The sequence below is a fragment of the Haliotis rufescens genome, unplaced genomic scaffold (genome assembly GCF_023055435.1).
Source record: "Haliotis rufescens isolate VD_foot unplaced genomic scaffold, xgHalRufe1.0.p SCAF_3, whole genome shotgun sequence".
Classification (NCBI taxonomy): Eukaryota; Metazoa; Mollusca; class Gastropoda; order Lepetellida; family Haliotidae; genus Haliotis; species Haliotis rufescens.
Window position 1 is genome coordinate 3,769,630 of NW_025964001.1, and position 17,874 is coordinate 3,787,503.

A 17,874-nucleotide genomic window follows, 5' to 3' on the forward strand; every position below is an offset into this window, starting at 1 on the left:
AGACTACCCCTGTCTGTGACATCACATCCGGTGACCTTTGCACTTACTGAAATAGTGCTGTCAGAATTCACGATCTTTATTTTCATTTTTCTCTCGTCATATTTATTGGAATATGACGAAGAAAACATTCTTCGATTGAGAAGATCGTCAACTTTCGCCAAGTTATATTTATAAAGGCAATGTAAACTTTGTTGATATTAAAATAGCAATAAGTTATGCGGAGGTCGGGCGAAGCGCGCCATGTTTGATTTTAGGACGTCTGCTAGCATCATGACATGGGTTGTTTATTTTTGTATATCGTAAATATTCAACCAAAACGCTTGAAATTAGGATTAGTGAATATTTATAAGTCATTAATTGTTTCCTGCAAATTTTATAACATGACACGTCAGATTAACCCGAATATTCGTATTTCTGCAACCGACATGATGACCTCGAAAATTAAGTTATTTTTCTGTTTAACGTTTAGATAATAAATTCACTGAAATGGTTCATAATTTACCATCGCGCTGATATATGCCGATTATAAAACCCGAATTTTTACTCAATTAAAATTAAGATATCGGAGATATGATTATTGAAATCAATTTGCACAAATGTTACGATATTAAAAGGTTCCTAGCATGAAATGCAAACCACCTTCAATAACGCAATTCAGGTAAGTTCAAGAAAATTTACAAATTTTGTGTTCGCTTTGGTCTTAACCTTGGTATGATTGAAAACATCAGGATATTTTTATATAGTATTGTGTAGTTTTCTATCAGGAATAAATGTGCAAAATATTTCTTCAATTGGCCCTTGTTTAATGACGCACCAACTGTTTGAAATCACCCACCCTCTTTAGAGCGCCTTATGCTAAAATTAATCCAGCAGGCAGGGGTAAGAAGTGTGAAAATAATTCAGCAGGCTAAAGGTTAATTGCTGACACTGTATACGATCAAAAATGTTTTGTCTCTTAGCCTGAACTTGGCTCTTAGTATTATTTTATGTAGATTTTATGGTTATATGGACTACTATAGCTGTGCTTGCTAGACTGTACAGACTGTTTCTAGACTCAGGCTTCGGACTAGTGGCTAGAGTCACAGACTGTATATGTGAAACTCACCACTGCCCCAGAAGTTTGGATATACAAGTTACGCATTAGGAAGTTTATGAATCTTGGGCTGTTTAGCAGGTCTTTCAATTAAGAATGAATTCAACTTTGTTTATGATCATGCAGTGTGTAGTATTGTATTTCTATGAATGTTTTGGCGGTTTCAGGATCCTTAGGGACCACACTGATTCTAGTGGCATGCACAGCCAGGCTCTGGATTCTCTGAAGGAAAAGCTCTCTGAAGTAGAGGCCAACCTCCGACGGGAGCAGGATGCCTTCAAGCATGCACAAGTGAGACATAATCTGACCCCCAACTCTTTAATGATTCTTTTTTATGTCCCAATGTATTTTCATGTTCATCTTTAAGCAGTTCAGAGAATGAAAATACATTGTGCCTGCTCATGTTTAAATGTGTGGTAATTGGGAGATAAACATACTGTGTTTTCAATTCAGATACCTGTAGATTTTACCGCGCTAAATTGAATGTGGAACTGAACAAGGTTAGATCTACAGGTAGCCTAGCTCTACATTGACAACACGGTATGTTTATCTCCCTTCTATCATGACTAAACAAAACACAAATCTTTGTTGTTAGCAAATATATTGAGCATGTTAAGTGAGGCAGCGTGTTTTGAGTAGATGATCGATCAGAATTTACGGAATCACCAACAACAGCCTTTAATCAAAATATGGTGCTCTGTATGCTCCAGCAGTTTGTTTACACCTTAAAACTTCACTCCAACTTATGACATGCACGGAAAGCTTGTAGCATGGCAACTTTGTAAGCTAACATGAGGTTGGCACCCTTAAGGAAAATTAAGCAAGCCTTGCAAATGTTTCATTCTAGTCTGCAAAGTCTCTATTATGACGTCGTATCACTCATTGTGATGCAAAAGATATGACGTCAGAGACGTATATAGAAAAGCGCCAAATAGTAAGCTCTCTGTTGTCCTCAAAACTTGAAATACATTCTCTTTGTAGGTTTCTATCGTGTTTTCTGCACGATATGTACAATATTTTACAGTGAATATTGTAGTAACTGCAACTTTGTATTTTGTTGCCTATAATTGTACATATAGTATACCGACTGTATATGACTAAAAGAAGTGCAATTCTCCAAGTAATAGCTTCCACGGTGATGCAGCAGTCAAATCGTCTGATTCACCAATCAGAATCAAGTATTTTTCAAATTCACGGTAGATTGTTTACAAGTAATGTTTTTTACTATTGGTAGAGATGGTAGTAATTGTGTCAGTATGAAGTGAAATAGGACAAGTAGACTTAGTGAAAGCTTGGCAAAGTTGTCTGTAGACATTTACACTGTGAGATGTAATGGAACTGTACAGACAATGAAATAAGTCCAGTCTGGCCTTGGTCATGTTGATGAACCAGAAGGCTTCAGATGTTACTGCTGTATCACACATCTAAAACAGATATGCACCAAACATTGAATAAGGCTTGTCAAAATAGTATGTTTTCCATTTACAAGACAATATGAGATATACTGTTATATGTTATTGTCTTTAATGCTAAAGTAGTGACCCATGCTTGCTGTAAAAGGCGATCAACGGGATCGGGTGGTCAGACTCGCTGACTTGGTTCATCGGTCCCGATTACATGGATTGTGCTCATGATGTCAATCACTGGATCGTCTGGTCCAGACTCTATTATTTACAGACTGCCATCTTATTGCTGGAATATTGCTGAGTGTGGCGTTAAACAACAAACAAACAAACAAACAACAAGCTCAAGTAGTGTTTCCAGTTTTGATATGGTTCCAATTAAAATGTACCAGATAGAATGTGAGACTTTAGAAATTACTAGCTCAAGGCAAATACTGGTCACAGGATAATGAGCGTGTACTTATATCAAACCCTTGTCCTGAAGCATTGCATTTGCCAGTGATGGTGTCGCCCATATGTGGTATGTCTGCAATGTTGTTAAAAGGCGATAACATGGTAAAAGCCTTGTCACTCACTGCTGGGCTCTGTCTCTCAGCAAGAAGCGTCTGGAAGGCAGAGTCGCCTGGAACAGGAACAGCGGACGATGGCGGAGGCTCTAACAGCTGCTGAGAGGAAACTTACAGAGGAAAGGGGTATGTAGTTTATACTGTCATGCTAGTTGCTATATGACTAGAATTCTGTCACATCAGTAAAACGTCCCACTTGTAAACATTCTGTGTAACATACTTTTTGGATTAAGTAAATGAATGTTTGAATAATGAATGGCACCAGTGATGGCAGCGTTAGAAATTGGCTCTAGTCCTATAGTCCTTGCCAATCTGCCCAATAGTTAAGGTATCATAAGGACTAGTAGAATTTTTTTCAAGGATTTTGCTATATGTTATCATTATAAGGACTACTGGACCCACTTGCACAAAGCGATCTTAGCGATAAGACTATTGTAAGCCTATGTTAAAGTATGGGAGTTACAATCATCTAAGTGCTAAGATTGCTCTGTGCAAGTGGGTCCTGGACTTAAACCGCTAGTCTCTATCGCTGTGAAGTGCTTGTGTAATTCCAGTGGAACTTCAAACAGTTCTATTGTTTAGAAAAGACTGTTTGACCCCTTTTTGGAAATAAGTATTTTAATTTAATTGAGAATTTATTCTTTGATGTTGCAAATACCCAGAAATCCAGGTGAGTTTCAGAGCATGGCTCTAATGTTCAAAAGTCAACAATGGTGCACAGGAATGTTTGTTATCTTCAAAGCCTTAGTTTTAGAATTCTGTTTTAACTGGTGCTTTCCTAGAAAAATCACTGGCCTTCCATCATGGGAAACATTTATGTAGAAGGTTCCTGTACTGGCGTTGTTGCTTGCAGGAAAAGTTACTGGTATCGCCAACCAGCTGAAGACAGCAAAGCTCAGTGTTGACTCAGCCAGGCTAGAACTCACTGACTACAAAGAGAAGGCTTCAAGAATTTTACAGGTATATTTTTTCAGAGATCTTTACGACTTGTCTCTTTCTAGATAATTTCCCATCTGACTGTATTTCATATTAAGTGCAGTCCTCACAATTTTATTCATTCTTATGGAATGCAAGAGCAGTGATACTTTTGTTTTGTATTGTGCTGAAATATGTTTTATAAGTATAATGTGGCTTAAAGTGATCACTTTCATCACTCTTTCAGAAGAACAGTTAAGAAATATAAGAGGCTGATACCTTGATAGTGTTTGTGAATGTTGCAGAGCAAGGAGAGGTTGATAGCGAGCCTGCGGGAAGGTTCTGGATTCACAGGCGACGCAGGGGGCGTGTCCAGTCTGGAGTATGAGTCTGTGAAACAGGAGAAGGACATGCTCAAGGATGAACTGCAGCAGACCAAGATGGTCTCAGAGAATCTCCGTGCTGAGATGTTGGTAAGTCTCTCAGTCAGTCATCCAGATACTGTCAGTGGTTACAGTATTGCCAAACTAGACACATCTCTCTAATGTTTGTACTAGTCTTAACCTCAGCAATCCTAAATCATGATTTGAACTTGTTTTTACTGGGTCCTCATTCACTGTGTCACAAGCTTCTAGGGATAGTGCCTGATGAGCCATGTAACATTTAACACCTTTGTACTGACTGCCTCTCTCCCCTCGCTGACTTTGCCTCTCTCTCCCCTTGCTGACTTGGCCCCTATTTCCTTCCCTGACTCCACCTCTTTCACCCCTCTGTCACTCGACCTCTCTCACCCCTCTCTGACTCCACCTCTGTCACCCCTCTGTCACTCCACCTCTCTAACCCCTCTCTGACTCCACCTCTCTCACCCCTTTGTCACTCGACCTCTCTAACCCCTCTCTGACTCCACCTCTCTCACCCCTCTGTCACTCGACCTCTCTAACCCCTCTCTGACTCCACCTCTCTAACCCCTCTCTGACTCCACCTCTCTCACCCCTCTGTCACTCGACCTCTCTAACCCCTCTCTGACTCCACCTCTCTCACCCCTCTGTCACTCGACCTCTCTAACCCCTCTCTGACTCCACCTCTCTCACCCCTCTGTCACTCGACCTCTCTAACCCCTCTCTGACTCCACCTCTCTCACCCCTCTGTCACTCGACCTCTTTAACCCTTCTCTGACTCCACCTCTCTCACCCCTCTGTCATTCAACCTCTCTAACCCCTCTCTGACTCCACCTCTCTCACCCTGTCACTCGACCTCTCTAACCCCTCTCTGACTCCACCTCTCATACCCCTCTGTCACTCGACCTCTCTAACCCTTCTCTGACTCCACCTCTCTCACCCCTCTGTCACTCGACCTCTCAAGACCTTCTCTGACTCCACCTCTCTCACCCCTCTGTCACTCGACCTCTCTAACCCTTCTCTGACTCCACCTCTCTCACCCCTCTGTCACTCAACCTCTCTCACCCCTCTCTGACTCCACCTCTCTCACCCCTCTGTCACTCGATCTCTCTAACCCTTCTCTGACTCCACCTCTTTCACCCCTCTGTCACTCGACCTCTCTAACCCCTCTCTGACTCACCTCTCTCACCCCTCTGTCACTCGACCTCTTTAACCCTTCTCTGACTCCACCTCTTTCACCCCTCTGTCACTCGACCTCTCTAACCCCTCTCTGACTCCACCTCTCTCACCCCTCTGTCACTCGACCTCTCTAACCCTTCTCTGACTCCACCTCTCTAACCCTTCTCTGACTCCACCTCTTTCACCCCTCTGTCACTCGACCTCTCTAACCCCTCTCTGACTCCACCTCTCTCACCCCTCTGTCACTCGACCTCTTTAACCCTTCTCTGACTCCACCTCTTTCACCCCTCTGTCACTCGACCTTTCTAACCCCTCTCTGACTCCACCTCTCTCACCCCTCTGTCACTCGACCTCTTTAACCCTTCTCTGACTCCACCTCTCTCACCCCTCTGTCACTCGACCTCTCTAACCCCTCTCTGACTCACCTCTCTCACCCCTCTGTCACTCGACCTCTCTAACCCCTCTCTGACTCACCTCTCTCACCCCTCTGTCACTCGACCTCTTTAACCCTTCTCTGACTCCACCTCTCTCACCCCTCTGTCACTCAACCTCTCTAACCCTTCTCTGACTCCACCTCTCTCACCCCTCTGTCACTCGACCTCTCAAGACCTTCTCTGACTCCACCTCTCTCACCCCTCTGTCACTCGACCTCTTTAACCCTTCTCTGACTCCACCTCTCTCACCCCTCTGTCACTCAACCTCTCTCACCCCTCTCTGACTCCACCTCTCTCACCCCTCTGTCACTCGATCTCTCTAACCCTTCTCTGACTCCACCTCTTTCACCCCTCTGTCACTCGACCTCTCTAACCCCTCTCTGACTCACCTCTCTCACCCCTCTGTCACTCGACCTCTTTAACCCTTCTCTGACTCCACCTCTCTCACCCCTCTGTCACTCGACCTCTCTAACCCCTCTCTGACTCACCTCTCTCACCCCTCTGTCACTCGACCTCTCTAACCCCTCTCTGACTCACCTCTCTCACCCCTCTGTCACTCGACCTCTTTAACCCTTCTCTGACTCCACCTCTCTCACCCCTCTGTCACTCGACCTCTCTAACCCTTCTCTGACTCCACCTCTCTCACCCCTCTGTCACTCAACCTCTCTCACCCCTCTCTGACTCCACCTCTCTCACCCCTCTGTCACTCGACCTCTCTAACCCCTCTCTGACTCCACCTCTCTCACCCCTCTGTCACTCGATCTCTCTAACCCTTCTCTGACTCCACCTCTTTCACCCCTCTGTCACTCGACCTCTCTAACCCTTCTCTGACTCCACCTCTCTCACCCCTCTGTCACTCGACCTCTCTAACCCCTCTCTGACTCCACCTCTCTCACCCCTCTGTCACTCGACCTCTCTAACCCTTCTCTGACTCCACCTCTCTAACCCTTCTCTGACTCCACCTCTTTCACCCCTCTGTCACTCGACCTCTCTAACCCCTCTCTGACTCCACCTCTCTCACCCCTCTGTCACTCGACCTCTTTAACCCTTCTCTGACTCCACCTCTCTCACCCCTCTGTCACTCGACCTCTCTAACCCCTCTCTGACTCCACCTCTCTCACCCCTCTGTCACTCGACCTCTCTAACCCTTCTCTGACTCCACCTCTCTAACCCTTCTCTGACTCCACCTCTTTCACCCCTCTGTCACTCGACCTCTCTAACCCCTCTCTGACTCCACCTCTCTCACCCCTCTGTCACTCGACCTCTTTAACCCTTCTCTGACTCCACCTCTTTCACCCCTCTGTCACTCGACCTCTCTAACCCCTCTCTGACTCCACCTCTCTCACCCCTCTGTCACTCGACCTCTTTAACCCTTCTCTGACTCCACCTCTCTCACCCCTCTGTCACTCGACCTCTCTAACCCCTCTCTGACTCACCTCTCTCACCCCTCTGTCACTCGACCTCTCTAACCCCTCTCTGACTCACCTCTCTCACCCCTCTGTCACTCGACCTCTTTAACCCTTCTCTGACTCCACCTCTCTCACCCCTCTGTCACTCGACCTCTCTAACCCTTCTCTGACTCCACCTCTCTCACCCCTCTGTCACTCAACCTCTCTCACCCCTCTCTGACTCCACCTCTCTCACCCCTCTGTCACTCGACCTCTCTAACCCCTCTCTGACTCCACCTCTCTCACCCCTCTGTCACTCGATCTCTCTAACCCTTCTCTGACTCCACCTCTTTCACCCCTCTGTCACTCGATCTCTCTAACCCTTCTCTGACTCCACCTCTTTCACCCCTCTGTCACTCGACCTCTCTAACCCCTCTCTGACTCACCTCTCTCACCCCTCTGTCACTCGACCTCTTTAACCCTTCTCTGACTCCACCTCTTTCACCCCTCTGTCACTCGACCTCTCTAACCCCTCTCTGACTCCACCTCTCTCACCCCTCTGTCACTCGATCTCTCTAACCCTTCTCTGACTCCACCTCTTTCACCCCTCTGTCACTCGACCTCTCTAACCCCTCTCTGACTCACCTCTCTCACCCCTCTGTCACTCGACCTCTTTAACCCTTCTCTGACTCCACCTCTTTCACCCCTCTGTCACTCGACCTCTCTAACCCCTCTCTGACTCCACCTCTCTCACCCCTCTGTCACTCGACCTCTCTAACCCTTCTCTGACTCCACCTCTCTAACCCTTCTCTGACTCCACCTCTTTCACCCCTCTGTCACTCGACCTCTCTAACCCCTCTCTGACTCCACCTCTCTCACCCCTCTGTCACTCGACCTCTTTAACCCTTCTCTGACTCCACCTCTTTCACCCCTCTGTCACTCGACCTCTCTAACCCCTCTCTGACTCCACCTCTCTCACCCCTCTGTCACTCGACCTCTTTAACCCTTCTCTGACTCCACCTCTCTCACCCCTCTGTCACTCGACCTCTCTAACCCCTCTCTGACTCACCTCTCTCACCCCTCTGTCACTCGACCTCTCTAACCCCTCTCTGACTCACCTCTCTCACCCCTCTGTCACTCGACCTCTTTAACCCTTCTCTGACTCCACCTCTCTCACCCCTCTGTCACTCAACCTCTCTAACCCTTCTCTGACTCCACCTCTCTCACCCCTCTGTCACTCGACCTCTCAAGACCTTCTCTGACTCCACCTCTCTCACCCCTCTGTCACTCGACCTCTTTAACCCTTCTCTGACTCCACCTCTCTCACCCCTCTGTCACTCAACCTCTCTCACCCCTCTCTGACTCCACCTCTCTCACCCCTCTGTCACTCGATCTCTCTAACCCTTCTCTGACTCCACCTCTTTCACCCCTCTGTCACTCGACCTCTCTAACCCCTCTCTGACTCACCTCTCTCACCCCTCTGTCACTCGACCTCTTTAACCCTTCTCTGACTCCACCTCTCTCACCCCTCTGTCACTCGACCTCTCTAACCCCTCTCTGACTCACCTCTCTCACCCCTCTGTCACTCGACCTCTCTAACCCCTCTCTGACTCACCTCTCTCACCCCTCTGTCACTCGACCTCTTTAACCCTTCTCTGACTCCACCTCTCTCACCCCTCTGTCACTCGACCTCTCTAACCCTTCTCTGACTCCACCTCTCTCACCCCTCTGTCACTCAACCTCTCTCACCCCTCTCTGACTCCACCTCTCTCACCCCTCTGTCACTCGACCTCTCTAACCCCTCTCTGACTCCACCTCTCTCACCCCTCTGTCACTCGATCTCTCTAACCCTTCTCTGACTCCACCTCTTTCACCCCTCTGTCACCCGACCTCTCTAACCCCTCTCTGACTCACCTCTCTCACCCCTCTGTCACTCGACCTCTTTAACCCTTCTCTGACTCCACCTCTTTCACCCCTCTGTCACTCGACCTCTCTAACCCCTCTCTGACTCCACCTCTCTCACCCCTCTGTCACTCGACCTCTCTAACCCTTCTCTGACTCCACCTCTCTAACCCTTCTCTGACTCCACCTCTTTCACCCCTCTGTCACTCGACCTCTCTAACCCCTCTCTGACTCCACCTCTCTCACCCCTCTGTCACTCGACCTCTTTAACCCTTCTCTGACTCCACCTCTCTCACCCCTCTGTCACTCGACCTCTCTAACCCCTCTCTGACTCCACCTCTCTCACCCCTCTGTCACTCGACCTCTCTAACCCTTCTCTGACTCCACCTCTCTAACCCTTCTCTGACTCCACCTCTTTCACCCCTCTGTCACTCGACCTCTCTAACCCCTCTCTGACTCCACCTCTCTCACCCCTCTGTCACTCGACCTCTTTAACCCTTCTCTGACTCCACCTCTTTCACCCCTCTGTCACTCGACCTCTCTAACCCCTCTCTGACTCCACCTCTCTCACCCCTCTGTCACTCGACCTCTTTAACCCTTCTCTGACTCCACCTCTCTCACCCCTCTGTCACTCGACCTCTCTAACCCCTCTCTGACTCACCTCTCTCACCCCTCTGTCACTCGACCTCTCTAACCCCTCTCTGACTCACCTCTCTCACCCCTCTGTCACTCGACCTCTTTAACCCTTCTCTGACTCCACCTCTCTCACCCCTCTGTCACTCGACCTCTCTAACCCTTCTCTGACTCCACCTCTCTCACCCCTCTGTCACTCAACCTCTCTCACCCCTCTCTGACTCCACCTCTCTCACCCCTCTGTCACTCGACCTCTCTAACCCCTCTCTGACTCCACCTCTCTCACCCCTCTGTCACTCGATCTCTCTAACCCTTCTCTGACTCCACCTCTTTCACCCCTCTGTCACCCGACCTCTCTAACCCCTCTCTGACTCACCTCTCTCACCCCTCTGTCACTCGACCTCTCTAACCCTTCTCTGACTCCACCTCTTTCACCCCTCTGTCACTCGACCTCTCTAACCCCTCTCTGACTCCACCTCTCTCACCCCTCTGTCACTCGACCTCTCTAACCCTTCTCTGACTCCACCTCTCTAACCCTTCTCTGACTCCACCTCTTTCACCCCTCTGTCACTCGACCTCTCTAACCCCTCTCTGACTCCACCTCTCTCACCCCTCTGTCACTCGACCTCTTTAACCCTTCTCTGACTCCACCTCTCTCACCCCTCTGTCACTCGACCTCTCTAACCCCTCTCTGACTCCACCTCTCACCCTCTGTCACTCGACCTCTCTAACCCCTCTCTGACTCCACCTCTCTCACCCTCTGTCACTCGATCTCTCTAACCCCTCTCTGACTTTACTTCTCTCACCCTCTGTCACTCGACCTCTCTAACCCTTCTCTGACTCCACCTCTCTCACCCCTCTGTCACTCGACCTCTCTAACCCTTCTCTGACTCCACCTCTCTCAACCTCTGTCACTCGACCTCTCTAACCCTTCTCTGACTCCACCTCTCTCACCCTCTGTCACTCGACCTCTCTAACCCTTCTCTGACTCCACCTCTCTCACCCTCTGTCACTCGACCTCTCTAACCCTTCTCTGACTCCACCTCTCTCACCCCTCTGTCACTCGACCTCTCTAACCCCTCTCTGACTCCACCTCTATCTCCCTCTCTCACCCTTTTCTGATTGCCTCTATCTCCCCACTCTGACTCCACTGTTCTCCCTTTTGACAAAGCATCTTTCTCTCTCTCTCTCTCTTCTCTCTCTCTCTCTCTTCTCTCTCTCACCCCGCCTCTCTCGCCCTCTTGAACCCCTCTCTGACTCCACCTCTGTCTCCCCTCTCTGAACCCACCTCTCTCACCCCACCTCTCTCAGCCCTCTCTGACTCCGCCTCTGTCTCACCTCTCTCAACCCACCTCTCTCACCCCACCTCTCTCAGCCCTCTCTGACTCCTGCTCTCTGACTCTGACCCTGTCTCCTCTCTTGACGCCACCTCTCTGACTCCACCTCTGTCCCCTCTCTCTGATTCCGCCTATGTCTCCCCTCTCTGACTCCGTCTCTGTCTAATCTCTTGACGCCACCTCTCTGACTCTGCCTCTGTCCCCTCTCTCTGATTCCGCCTATGTCTCCCCTCTCTGACTCCGTCTCTGTCTGATCTCTTGACGCCACCTCTCTGACTCTGCCTCTGTCCCCTCTCTCTGATTCCGCCTATGTCTCCCCTCTCTGACTCCATCTCTGTCTGATCTCTTGACGCCACCTCTCTGACTCCGCCTCTGTCCCCTCTCTCTCCCCACCTCTCTCACCCCACATCTCTCACCCCACCTTTCTCAGCCCTCTCTGACTCCGCCTCTGTCTCCCCGATCTGACTCTGCCTCTATCTCCCTCTCAGGATCTGGAGGGCCAGCTACAGCAGGACAGTGACTCGGCTGGTGAGCAGATCAAGTCTCTGGAGGAGCAGATCCTGGAGGAGAAGACCAGGAAGGAGGACACAGAGCAGGAGCTGCTCAAGCAGAAACAGGTACCACAGTGCCCATATTGTCATAAATATACCATAGTCTGGCACTGTCATTCAACAATGTACTTTTCCACAATTGCATGAATGGTAGTAATGTGTAGGAAAAATGTTGATTTATTGTAAATAGGAGAGTGGAAGGAAATAACGTACAAATAGAAAGCAATTAAACAGTTGAAAATAAAATAGTTTGAGTTCTTCATTGATAAATCTAAGTCACATTTCGCATTTTGTTGAAGTAATAAGGTATTTGTGTTTAGTGTAGTCATCCAATTTCGTTAACATATTATTTTCTTTTATTTGCAGGAACTTCAATATGCAATAGATGAGATCAACAAACAGAAGACGTCTTTCCAAAGTCGAGTCAGTGACAGAGAAAGAGAAATTGAGAAGCTGAGAAATCAGGTACAGATCCAGGGCTTTAAGAACATGAAGAAGTTATCTTTGTTGTTATTTTTACCTTACCTGAGGCTACACAGTCCTATGGATGTAGCGTCAGGTAAGTATAAAAACATTGCATGATAATCAGAAATGCTCATTTTTATAGTGATTTGTTAAACCATTAGCAGACATACCATTAACGTGTCCACATCTTGATGATGTGATAGTTGTCACTTCACCGTGAAGAGATTGTTCAAGTGAACCTCAGGCCATCTTGCATGTGTGTTACCATGGTTACATCCTCTTTTGTATACCATTATTAACCTAGATATGAGGTATGAGATTTTCAGAATGTCACTATTGATGAATATCCAATATTTATATCTCTCTGATAACTGATGATTGAGAATGCCTCTTCTTGATCTAGGTACTGTGGAGGTCGATCTATGATGCATTGTATCATGACATTGAATTATCAGGAAGTTGCATACTTCAATCATTAATTCAAATTTAAGAATCATGGACCTTCAGAAAATTCCTCACTTAGTGCCTATAAATTTTAAGTTGCCATAAGTAACATTGAATATGACAGTTCCCTGATAATCAACCCATCACTATGTGACCCAAACATATCTCTCCAGCTGATGACGAAGAGTATAAGCAGCTCATCTGAGAGCGAGTTGGAATCACGAGTGCGAGCCCTGACTGACAGTCTCATACAGAAACAGACGATGTTGGAGGCTCTCAGTACTGAGAAGAACTCCTTGGTCCTCCAGCTGGAAAGGATGGAGGTTGGTAGTTATGTCCCTTGATGGATTAACGTCCACACTGGTTTTCATGTCATCACCATGGAGTGAAAAACTTAAGACATAATGCAGGTTGGGCAGTGGGGTAGCATAGTGGTAAGAGCCTTTGCTCTTCACGCCGAAGACCTTTGTCCCCCATCATGATATTGCTAGAATATTGCTAAAAGCGGCTTCAAACGTTACTCATGCACATAATGCCAATGTTGTGAGGTTAAAACTAAGGTATAGACATAAGGACCAATTTGATTACTTGTCTCACAGATCAATGTTCCCCAAAATGTCTGAAGACAGGACAAAAATCTGCATTCTGCCCATTGCCATATTTTCTTGTGTAACAGACCTGTGAAGAATAGTAGAATAGGTCTTCAGCAACCCATGCTTGCTGTAAAAGGCGATTATGCTTGTCGTAAGAGGTGACTAATATGATTGGGTAGTCAGGCTCGCTGACTTGGTTGATGCATGTCATTGATCCCAATTGCATGGATTGAAGCTCATGATATTAATCACTGGGTTGCCTGGTCCAGACTCGATTATTTACAGACCGCCATCATTTAGCTGGAATATTGCTGAGTGTGGCGTTAAACAACAAACAAACAAACCAAATCTTGTGTAACAGACACAACCATGTTTATGTGGTTTTTTTTAATGTTGACCCTGTGGAGATTTGGGTAAGTATTGGTTGACTTGGTTGATGCTTGTCATCGTATCCCACTTGTGTAGATGGATGCTCATGTTGTCATGATGACATTACTAAGGGTACAATATGGCCTGTCTGTGGATGTTTTGTTTGCCCGATGCTCGCTATGTAGGGATGGTGGTTTATACTTTGCTATATTTTCAGCAACAATACCGGGACATACAGGAGTGTGTTCGGTCAACTCCAACCGTCGTCAATGTCAATGACGATGAGGAAGGTAAGATAGGTAACAATGAACTTCATTATCTGCATGTCGGTGGAGGACTTAGCACATTTCTGTGTGTTGTCCATCTTTGTTTGCATGCTTGGGATTGGACATGCTTTACACTGGAAACTTGTTTATTGTCAGATTGTCCGCCTCTCTCTCCCCTCTCTGACTGCCTGTCTCCCCTCTCTGACTGCCTGTCTCCCCTCTCTGACTGCCTGTCTCCCCTCTCTGACTCTGACTATCTCCCCTCTCTGACTCCACCTCTGTCTCCCCTCTCTGATTCTGACTATCTCCCCTCTCTGACTCCACCTCTGTCTCCCCTCTCTGACTCTGACTATCTCCCCTCTCTGACTCTGCCTGTCTCCCCTCTCTGACTGCCTCTGTCTCCCCTCTCTGATTCTGACTATCTCCCCTCTCTGACTCTGACTATCTCCCCTCTCTGACTCCACCTCTGTCTCCCCTCTCTGACTGCCTCTATCTCCCCTCTCTGACTCTGCCTGTCTCCCCTCTCTGACTGCCTCTGTCTCCCCTCTCTGATTCTGACTATCTCCCCTCTCTGACTCCACCTCTGTCTCCCCTCTCTGACTGCCTCTATCTCCCCTCTCTGACTCTGCCTGTCTCCCCTCTCTGACTGCCTCTGTCTCCCCTCTCTGATTCTGACTATCTCCCCTCTCTGACTCTGACTATCTCCCCTCTCTGACTCCACCTCTGTCTCCCCTCTCTGACTGCCTCTATCTCCCCTCTCTGACTGACTATCTCCCCTCTCTGACTCTGACTATCTACCCTCTCTGACTCCGCCTGTCTCCCCTCTCTGACTGCCTCTATCTCCCCTCTCTGATTCTGACTATCTCCCCTCCCTGACTCTGACTATCTCCCCTCTCTGACTCCACCTCTATCTCCCCTCTCTGACTCCGCCTGTCTCCCCTCTCTGACTCTGACTATCTCCCCTCCCTGACTCCAGCTCTATCTCCCCTCTCTGACTCTGACTATCTCCCCTCTCTGACTCTGACTATCTCCCCTCTCTGACTGCCTCTATCTCCCCTCTCTGATTCTGACTATCTCCCCTCTCTGACTCTGACTATCTCCCCTCTCTGACTCCACCTCTGTCTCCCCTCTCTGACTGCCTCTATCACCCCTCTCTGACTCTGACTATCTCCCCTCTCTGACTGCCTCTGTCTCCCCTCTCTGATTCTGACTATCTCCCCTCTCTGACTCTGACTATCTCCCCTCTCTGACTCTGACTATCTCCCCTCCCTGACTCCAGCTCTATCTCCCCTCTCTGACTCTGACTATCTCCCCTCTCTGTCTCCACCTCTATCTCCCCTCTCTGACTCCACCTCTGTCTCCCCTCTCTGATTCTGACTGTTCGATTCCCGACATGGGTACAATGTGTGAAGCCCATTTCTGGTGTCCCCCGCCGTGATATTGCTGGAATATTGCTAAAAGCGGCGTAAAACCTCACTCACTCACTCACTCTGATTCTGACTATCTCCCCTCTGACTGCCTCTGTCTCCCCTCTCTGATTCTGACTATCTCCCCTCTCTGACTCTGACTATCTCCCCTCTCTGACTCCACCTCTGTCTCCCCTCTCTGACTCCGCCTGTCTCCCCTCTCTGACTCTGACTGTCTCCCCTCTCTGATTCTGACTGTCTCCCCTCTCTGACTCCGCCTGTCTCCCCTCTCTGACTCTGACTATCTCCCCTCTCTGACTCTGACTATCTCCCCTCTCTGACTCCACCTCTATCTCCCCTCTCTGACTCCACCTCTGTCTCCCCTCTCTGACTGCCTCTATCTCCCCTCTCTGACTCTGACTATCTCCCCTCTCTGACTGCCTCTGTCTCCCCTCTCTGATTCTGACTATCTCCCCTCTCTGACTCTGACTATCTCCCCTCTCTGACTCTGACTATCTCCCCTCTCTGACTCCGCCTGTCTCCCCTCTCTGACTGCCTCTATCTCCCCTCTCTGATTCTGACTATCTCCCCTCTCTGACTCTGACTATCTCCCCTCTCTGACTCTGACTATATCCCCTCTCTGACTCTGACTATCTCCCCTCTCTGACTCTGACTATCTCCCCTCTCTGACTCCGCCTGTCTCCCCTCTCTGACTGCCTCTATCTCCCCTCTCTGATTCTGACTATCTCCCCTCTCTGACTCTGACTATCTCCCCTCTCTGACTCCACCTCTATCTCCCCTCTCTGACTCCGCCTGTCTCCCCTCTCTGACTCTGACTGTCTCCCCTCTCTGATTCTGACTGTCTCCCCTCTCTGACTCCGCCTGTCTCCCCTCTCTGACTCTGACTATCTCCCCTCTCTGACTCTGACTATCTCCCCTCTCTGACTCCACCTCTATCTCCCCTCTCTGACTCCACCTCTGTCTCCCCTCTCTGACTGCCTCTATCTCCCCTCTCTGACTCTGACTATCTCCCCTCTCTGACTGCCTCTGTCTCCCCTCTCTGATTCTGACTATCTCCCCTCTCTGACTCTGACTATCTCCCCTCTCTGACTCTGACTATCTCCCCTCTCTGATTCTGACTATATCCCCTCTCTGACTCTGACTATCTCCCCTCTCTGACTCCACCTCTATCTCCCCTCTCTGACTCCACCTCTGTCTCCCCTCTCTGACTGCCTCTATCTCCCCTCTCTGATTCTGACTATCTCCCCTCTCTGACTCTGACTATCTCCCCTCTCTGACTCCACCTCCATCTCCCCTCTCTGACTCTGACTATCTCCCCTCTCTGACTCTGACTATCTCCCCTCTCTGATTCTGACTATATCCCCTCTCTGACTCCGCCTGTCTCCCCTCTCTGACTCTGACTATCTCCCCTCTCTGACTGCCTCTATCTCCCCTCTCTGACTGCCTCTATCTCCCCTCTCTGACTCTGACTATCTCCCCTCTCTGACTCCACCTCTATCTCCCCTCTCTGACTCCGCCTGTCTCCCCTCTCTGACTCTGACTATCTCCCCTCTCTGATTCTGACTTTCTCCCCTCTCTGACTGCCTCTATCTCCCCTCTCTAATTCTGACTATCTCCCCTCTCTGACTGCCTCTATCTCCTCTCTCTCATGGAAGGGATGGGCCATGGTCTTCACTTGAATCTTTTGTGTATTGTCAGATTTCATCTGTATGCTTTTAATGGGACATGCTTTACACTGGAAACTTTTGTGTATTGTCAGATTTTATCTGCATGCTTTGGTTGGGACATGGTCTACACTTGAATCTTTTGTGTATTGTCAGATTTTATCTGCATGCTTGTAATTGTCTCTCTTTGCATGCTGAGAAAGAGACATTTTCATTACTGAAACATTTTTGCATTGTCAGACTTTATCTGCACACATGAAGGGAAGGGACATGCTCCACATTTAGTGTCCAGGGGGACATAATGAAATGTTCAAGTTTGTGTATTGTCTGTCTATATTTGCTTGCTGTTGAACAACCATTCTCACTACTGAAACATTTTTGCATTGTCAGTCTTTATTTATACTTTGGGGGAGGGATGTTGTCAGCACTGACACATTGTGTATTGTCTGGTGATATCTGCATTAATGTAACGTGACATGCTCTTCATTGAAATATTTCAGTTTCTTTGATGTATTGCATCACCACGTGGTTGTTTTCTTCAGTTCGCCAGCGCTTGCCGGGCTTCATGAGGGAGGGCCCAGCTGACCACGAGATGACCAAGAGGATGAAGAGGGCAGCTAATGTCATTGACAAGTTCAGGTCAGTACAATATCAGGAGATGGGATCCATGTGTTCCAGTGACGCTTTATTAAGGGAGTTCTTTATGTTCAGGCTAAAAAAAGTAATAGTCTTGGTTCTCAGCCACCCCCCACATCATTATAAAGTCTGCCACACGTTTCGTTTTTTTCTCTCGTACACACGACCCCGGCAGTGAAATGCTACAATATTTAAAAACAGTGCGATCCAA

At 48.2% G+C, this 17,874-nt stretch overlaps 1 protein-coding gene across 2 annotated transcripts in view; it reads left to right on the forward strand.

The window, feature by feature from the left end:
* Window positions 1–17,874, forward strand: part of LOC124131873 (golgin subfamily A member 5-like) — a 40,833-nt gene that overhangs the window by 15,996 nt on the left and 6,963 nt on the right. The window contains exons 5-13 of one of the 2 annotated variants that reach the window (XM_046495376.2): window positions 1,261–1,384; window positions 3,092–3,188; window positions 3,916–4,022; window positions 4,283–4,450; window positions 11,737–11,865; window positions 12,166–12,264; window positions 12,882–13,031; window positions 13,888–13,969; window positions 17,570–17,666. In XM_046495376.2, coding sequence (XP_046351332.1) covers window positions 1,261–1,384; window positions 3,092–3,188; window positions 3,916–4,022; window positions 4,283–4,450; window positions 11,737–11,865; window positions 12,166–12,264; window positions 12,882–13,031; window positions 13,888–13,969; window positions 17,570–17,666 — 1,053 coding nt within the window. The remainder of the gene's footprint in view (window positions 1–1,260; window positions 1,385–3,091; window positions 3,189–3,915; window positions 4,023–4,282; window positions 4,451–11,736; window positions 11,866–12,165; window positions 12,265–12,881; window positions 13,032–13,887; window positions 13,970–17,569; window positions 17,667–17,874) is intronic. The other variant, XM_046495377.2, reaches the window with a different exon arrangement.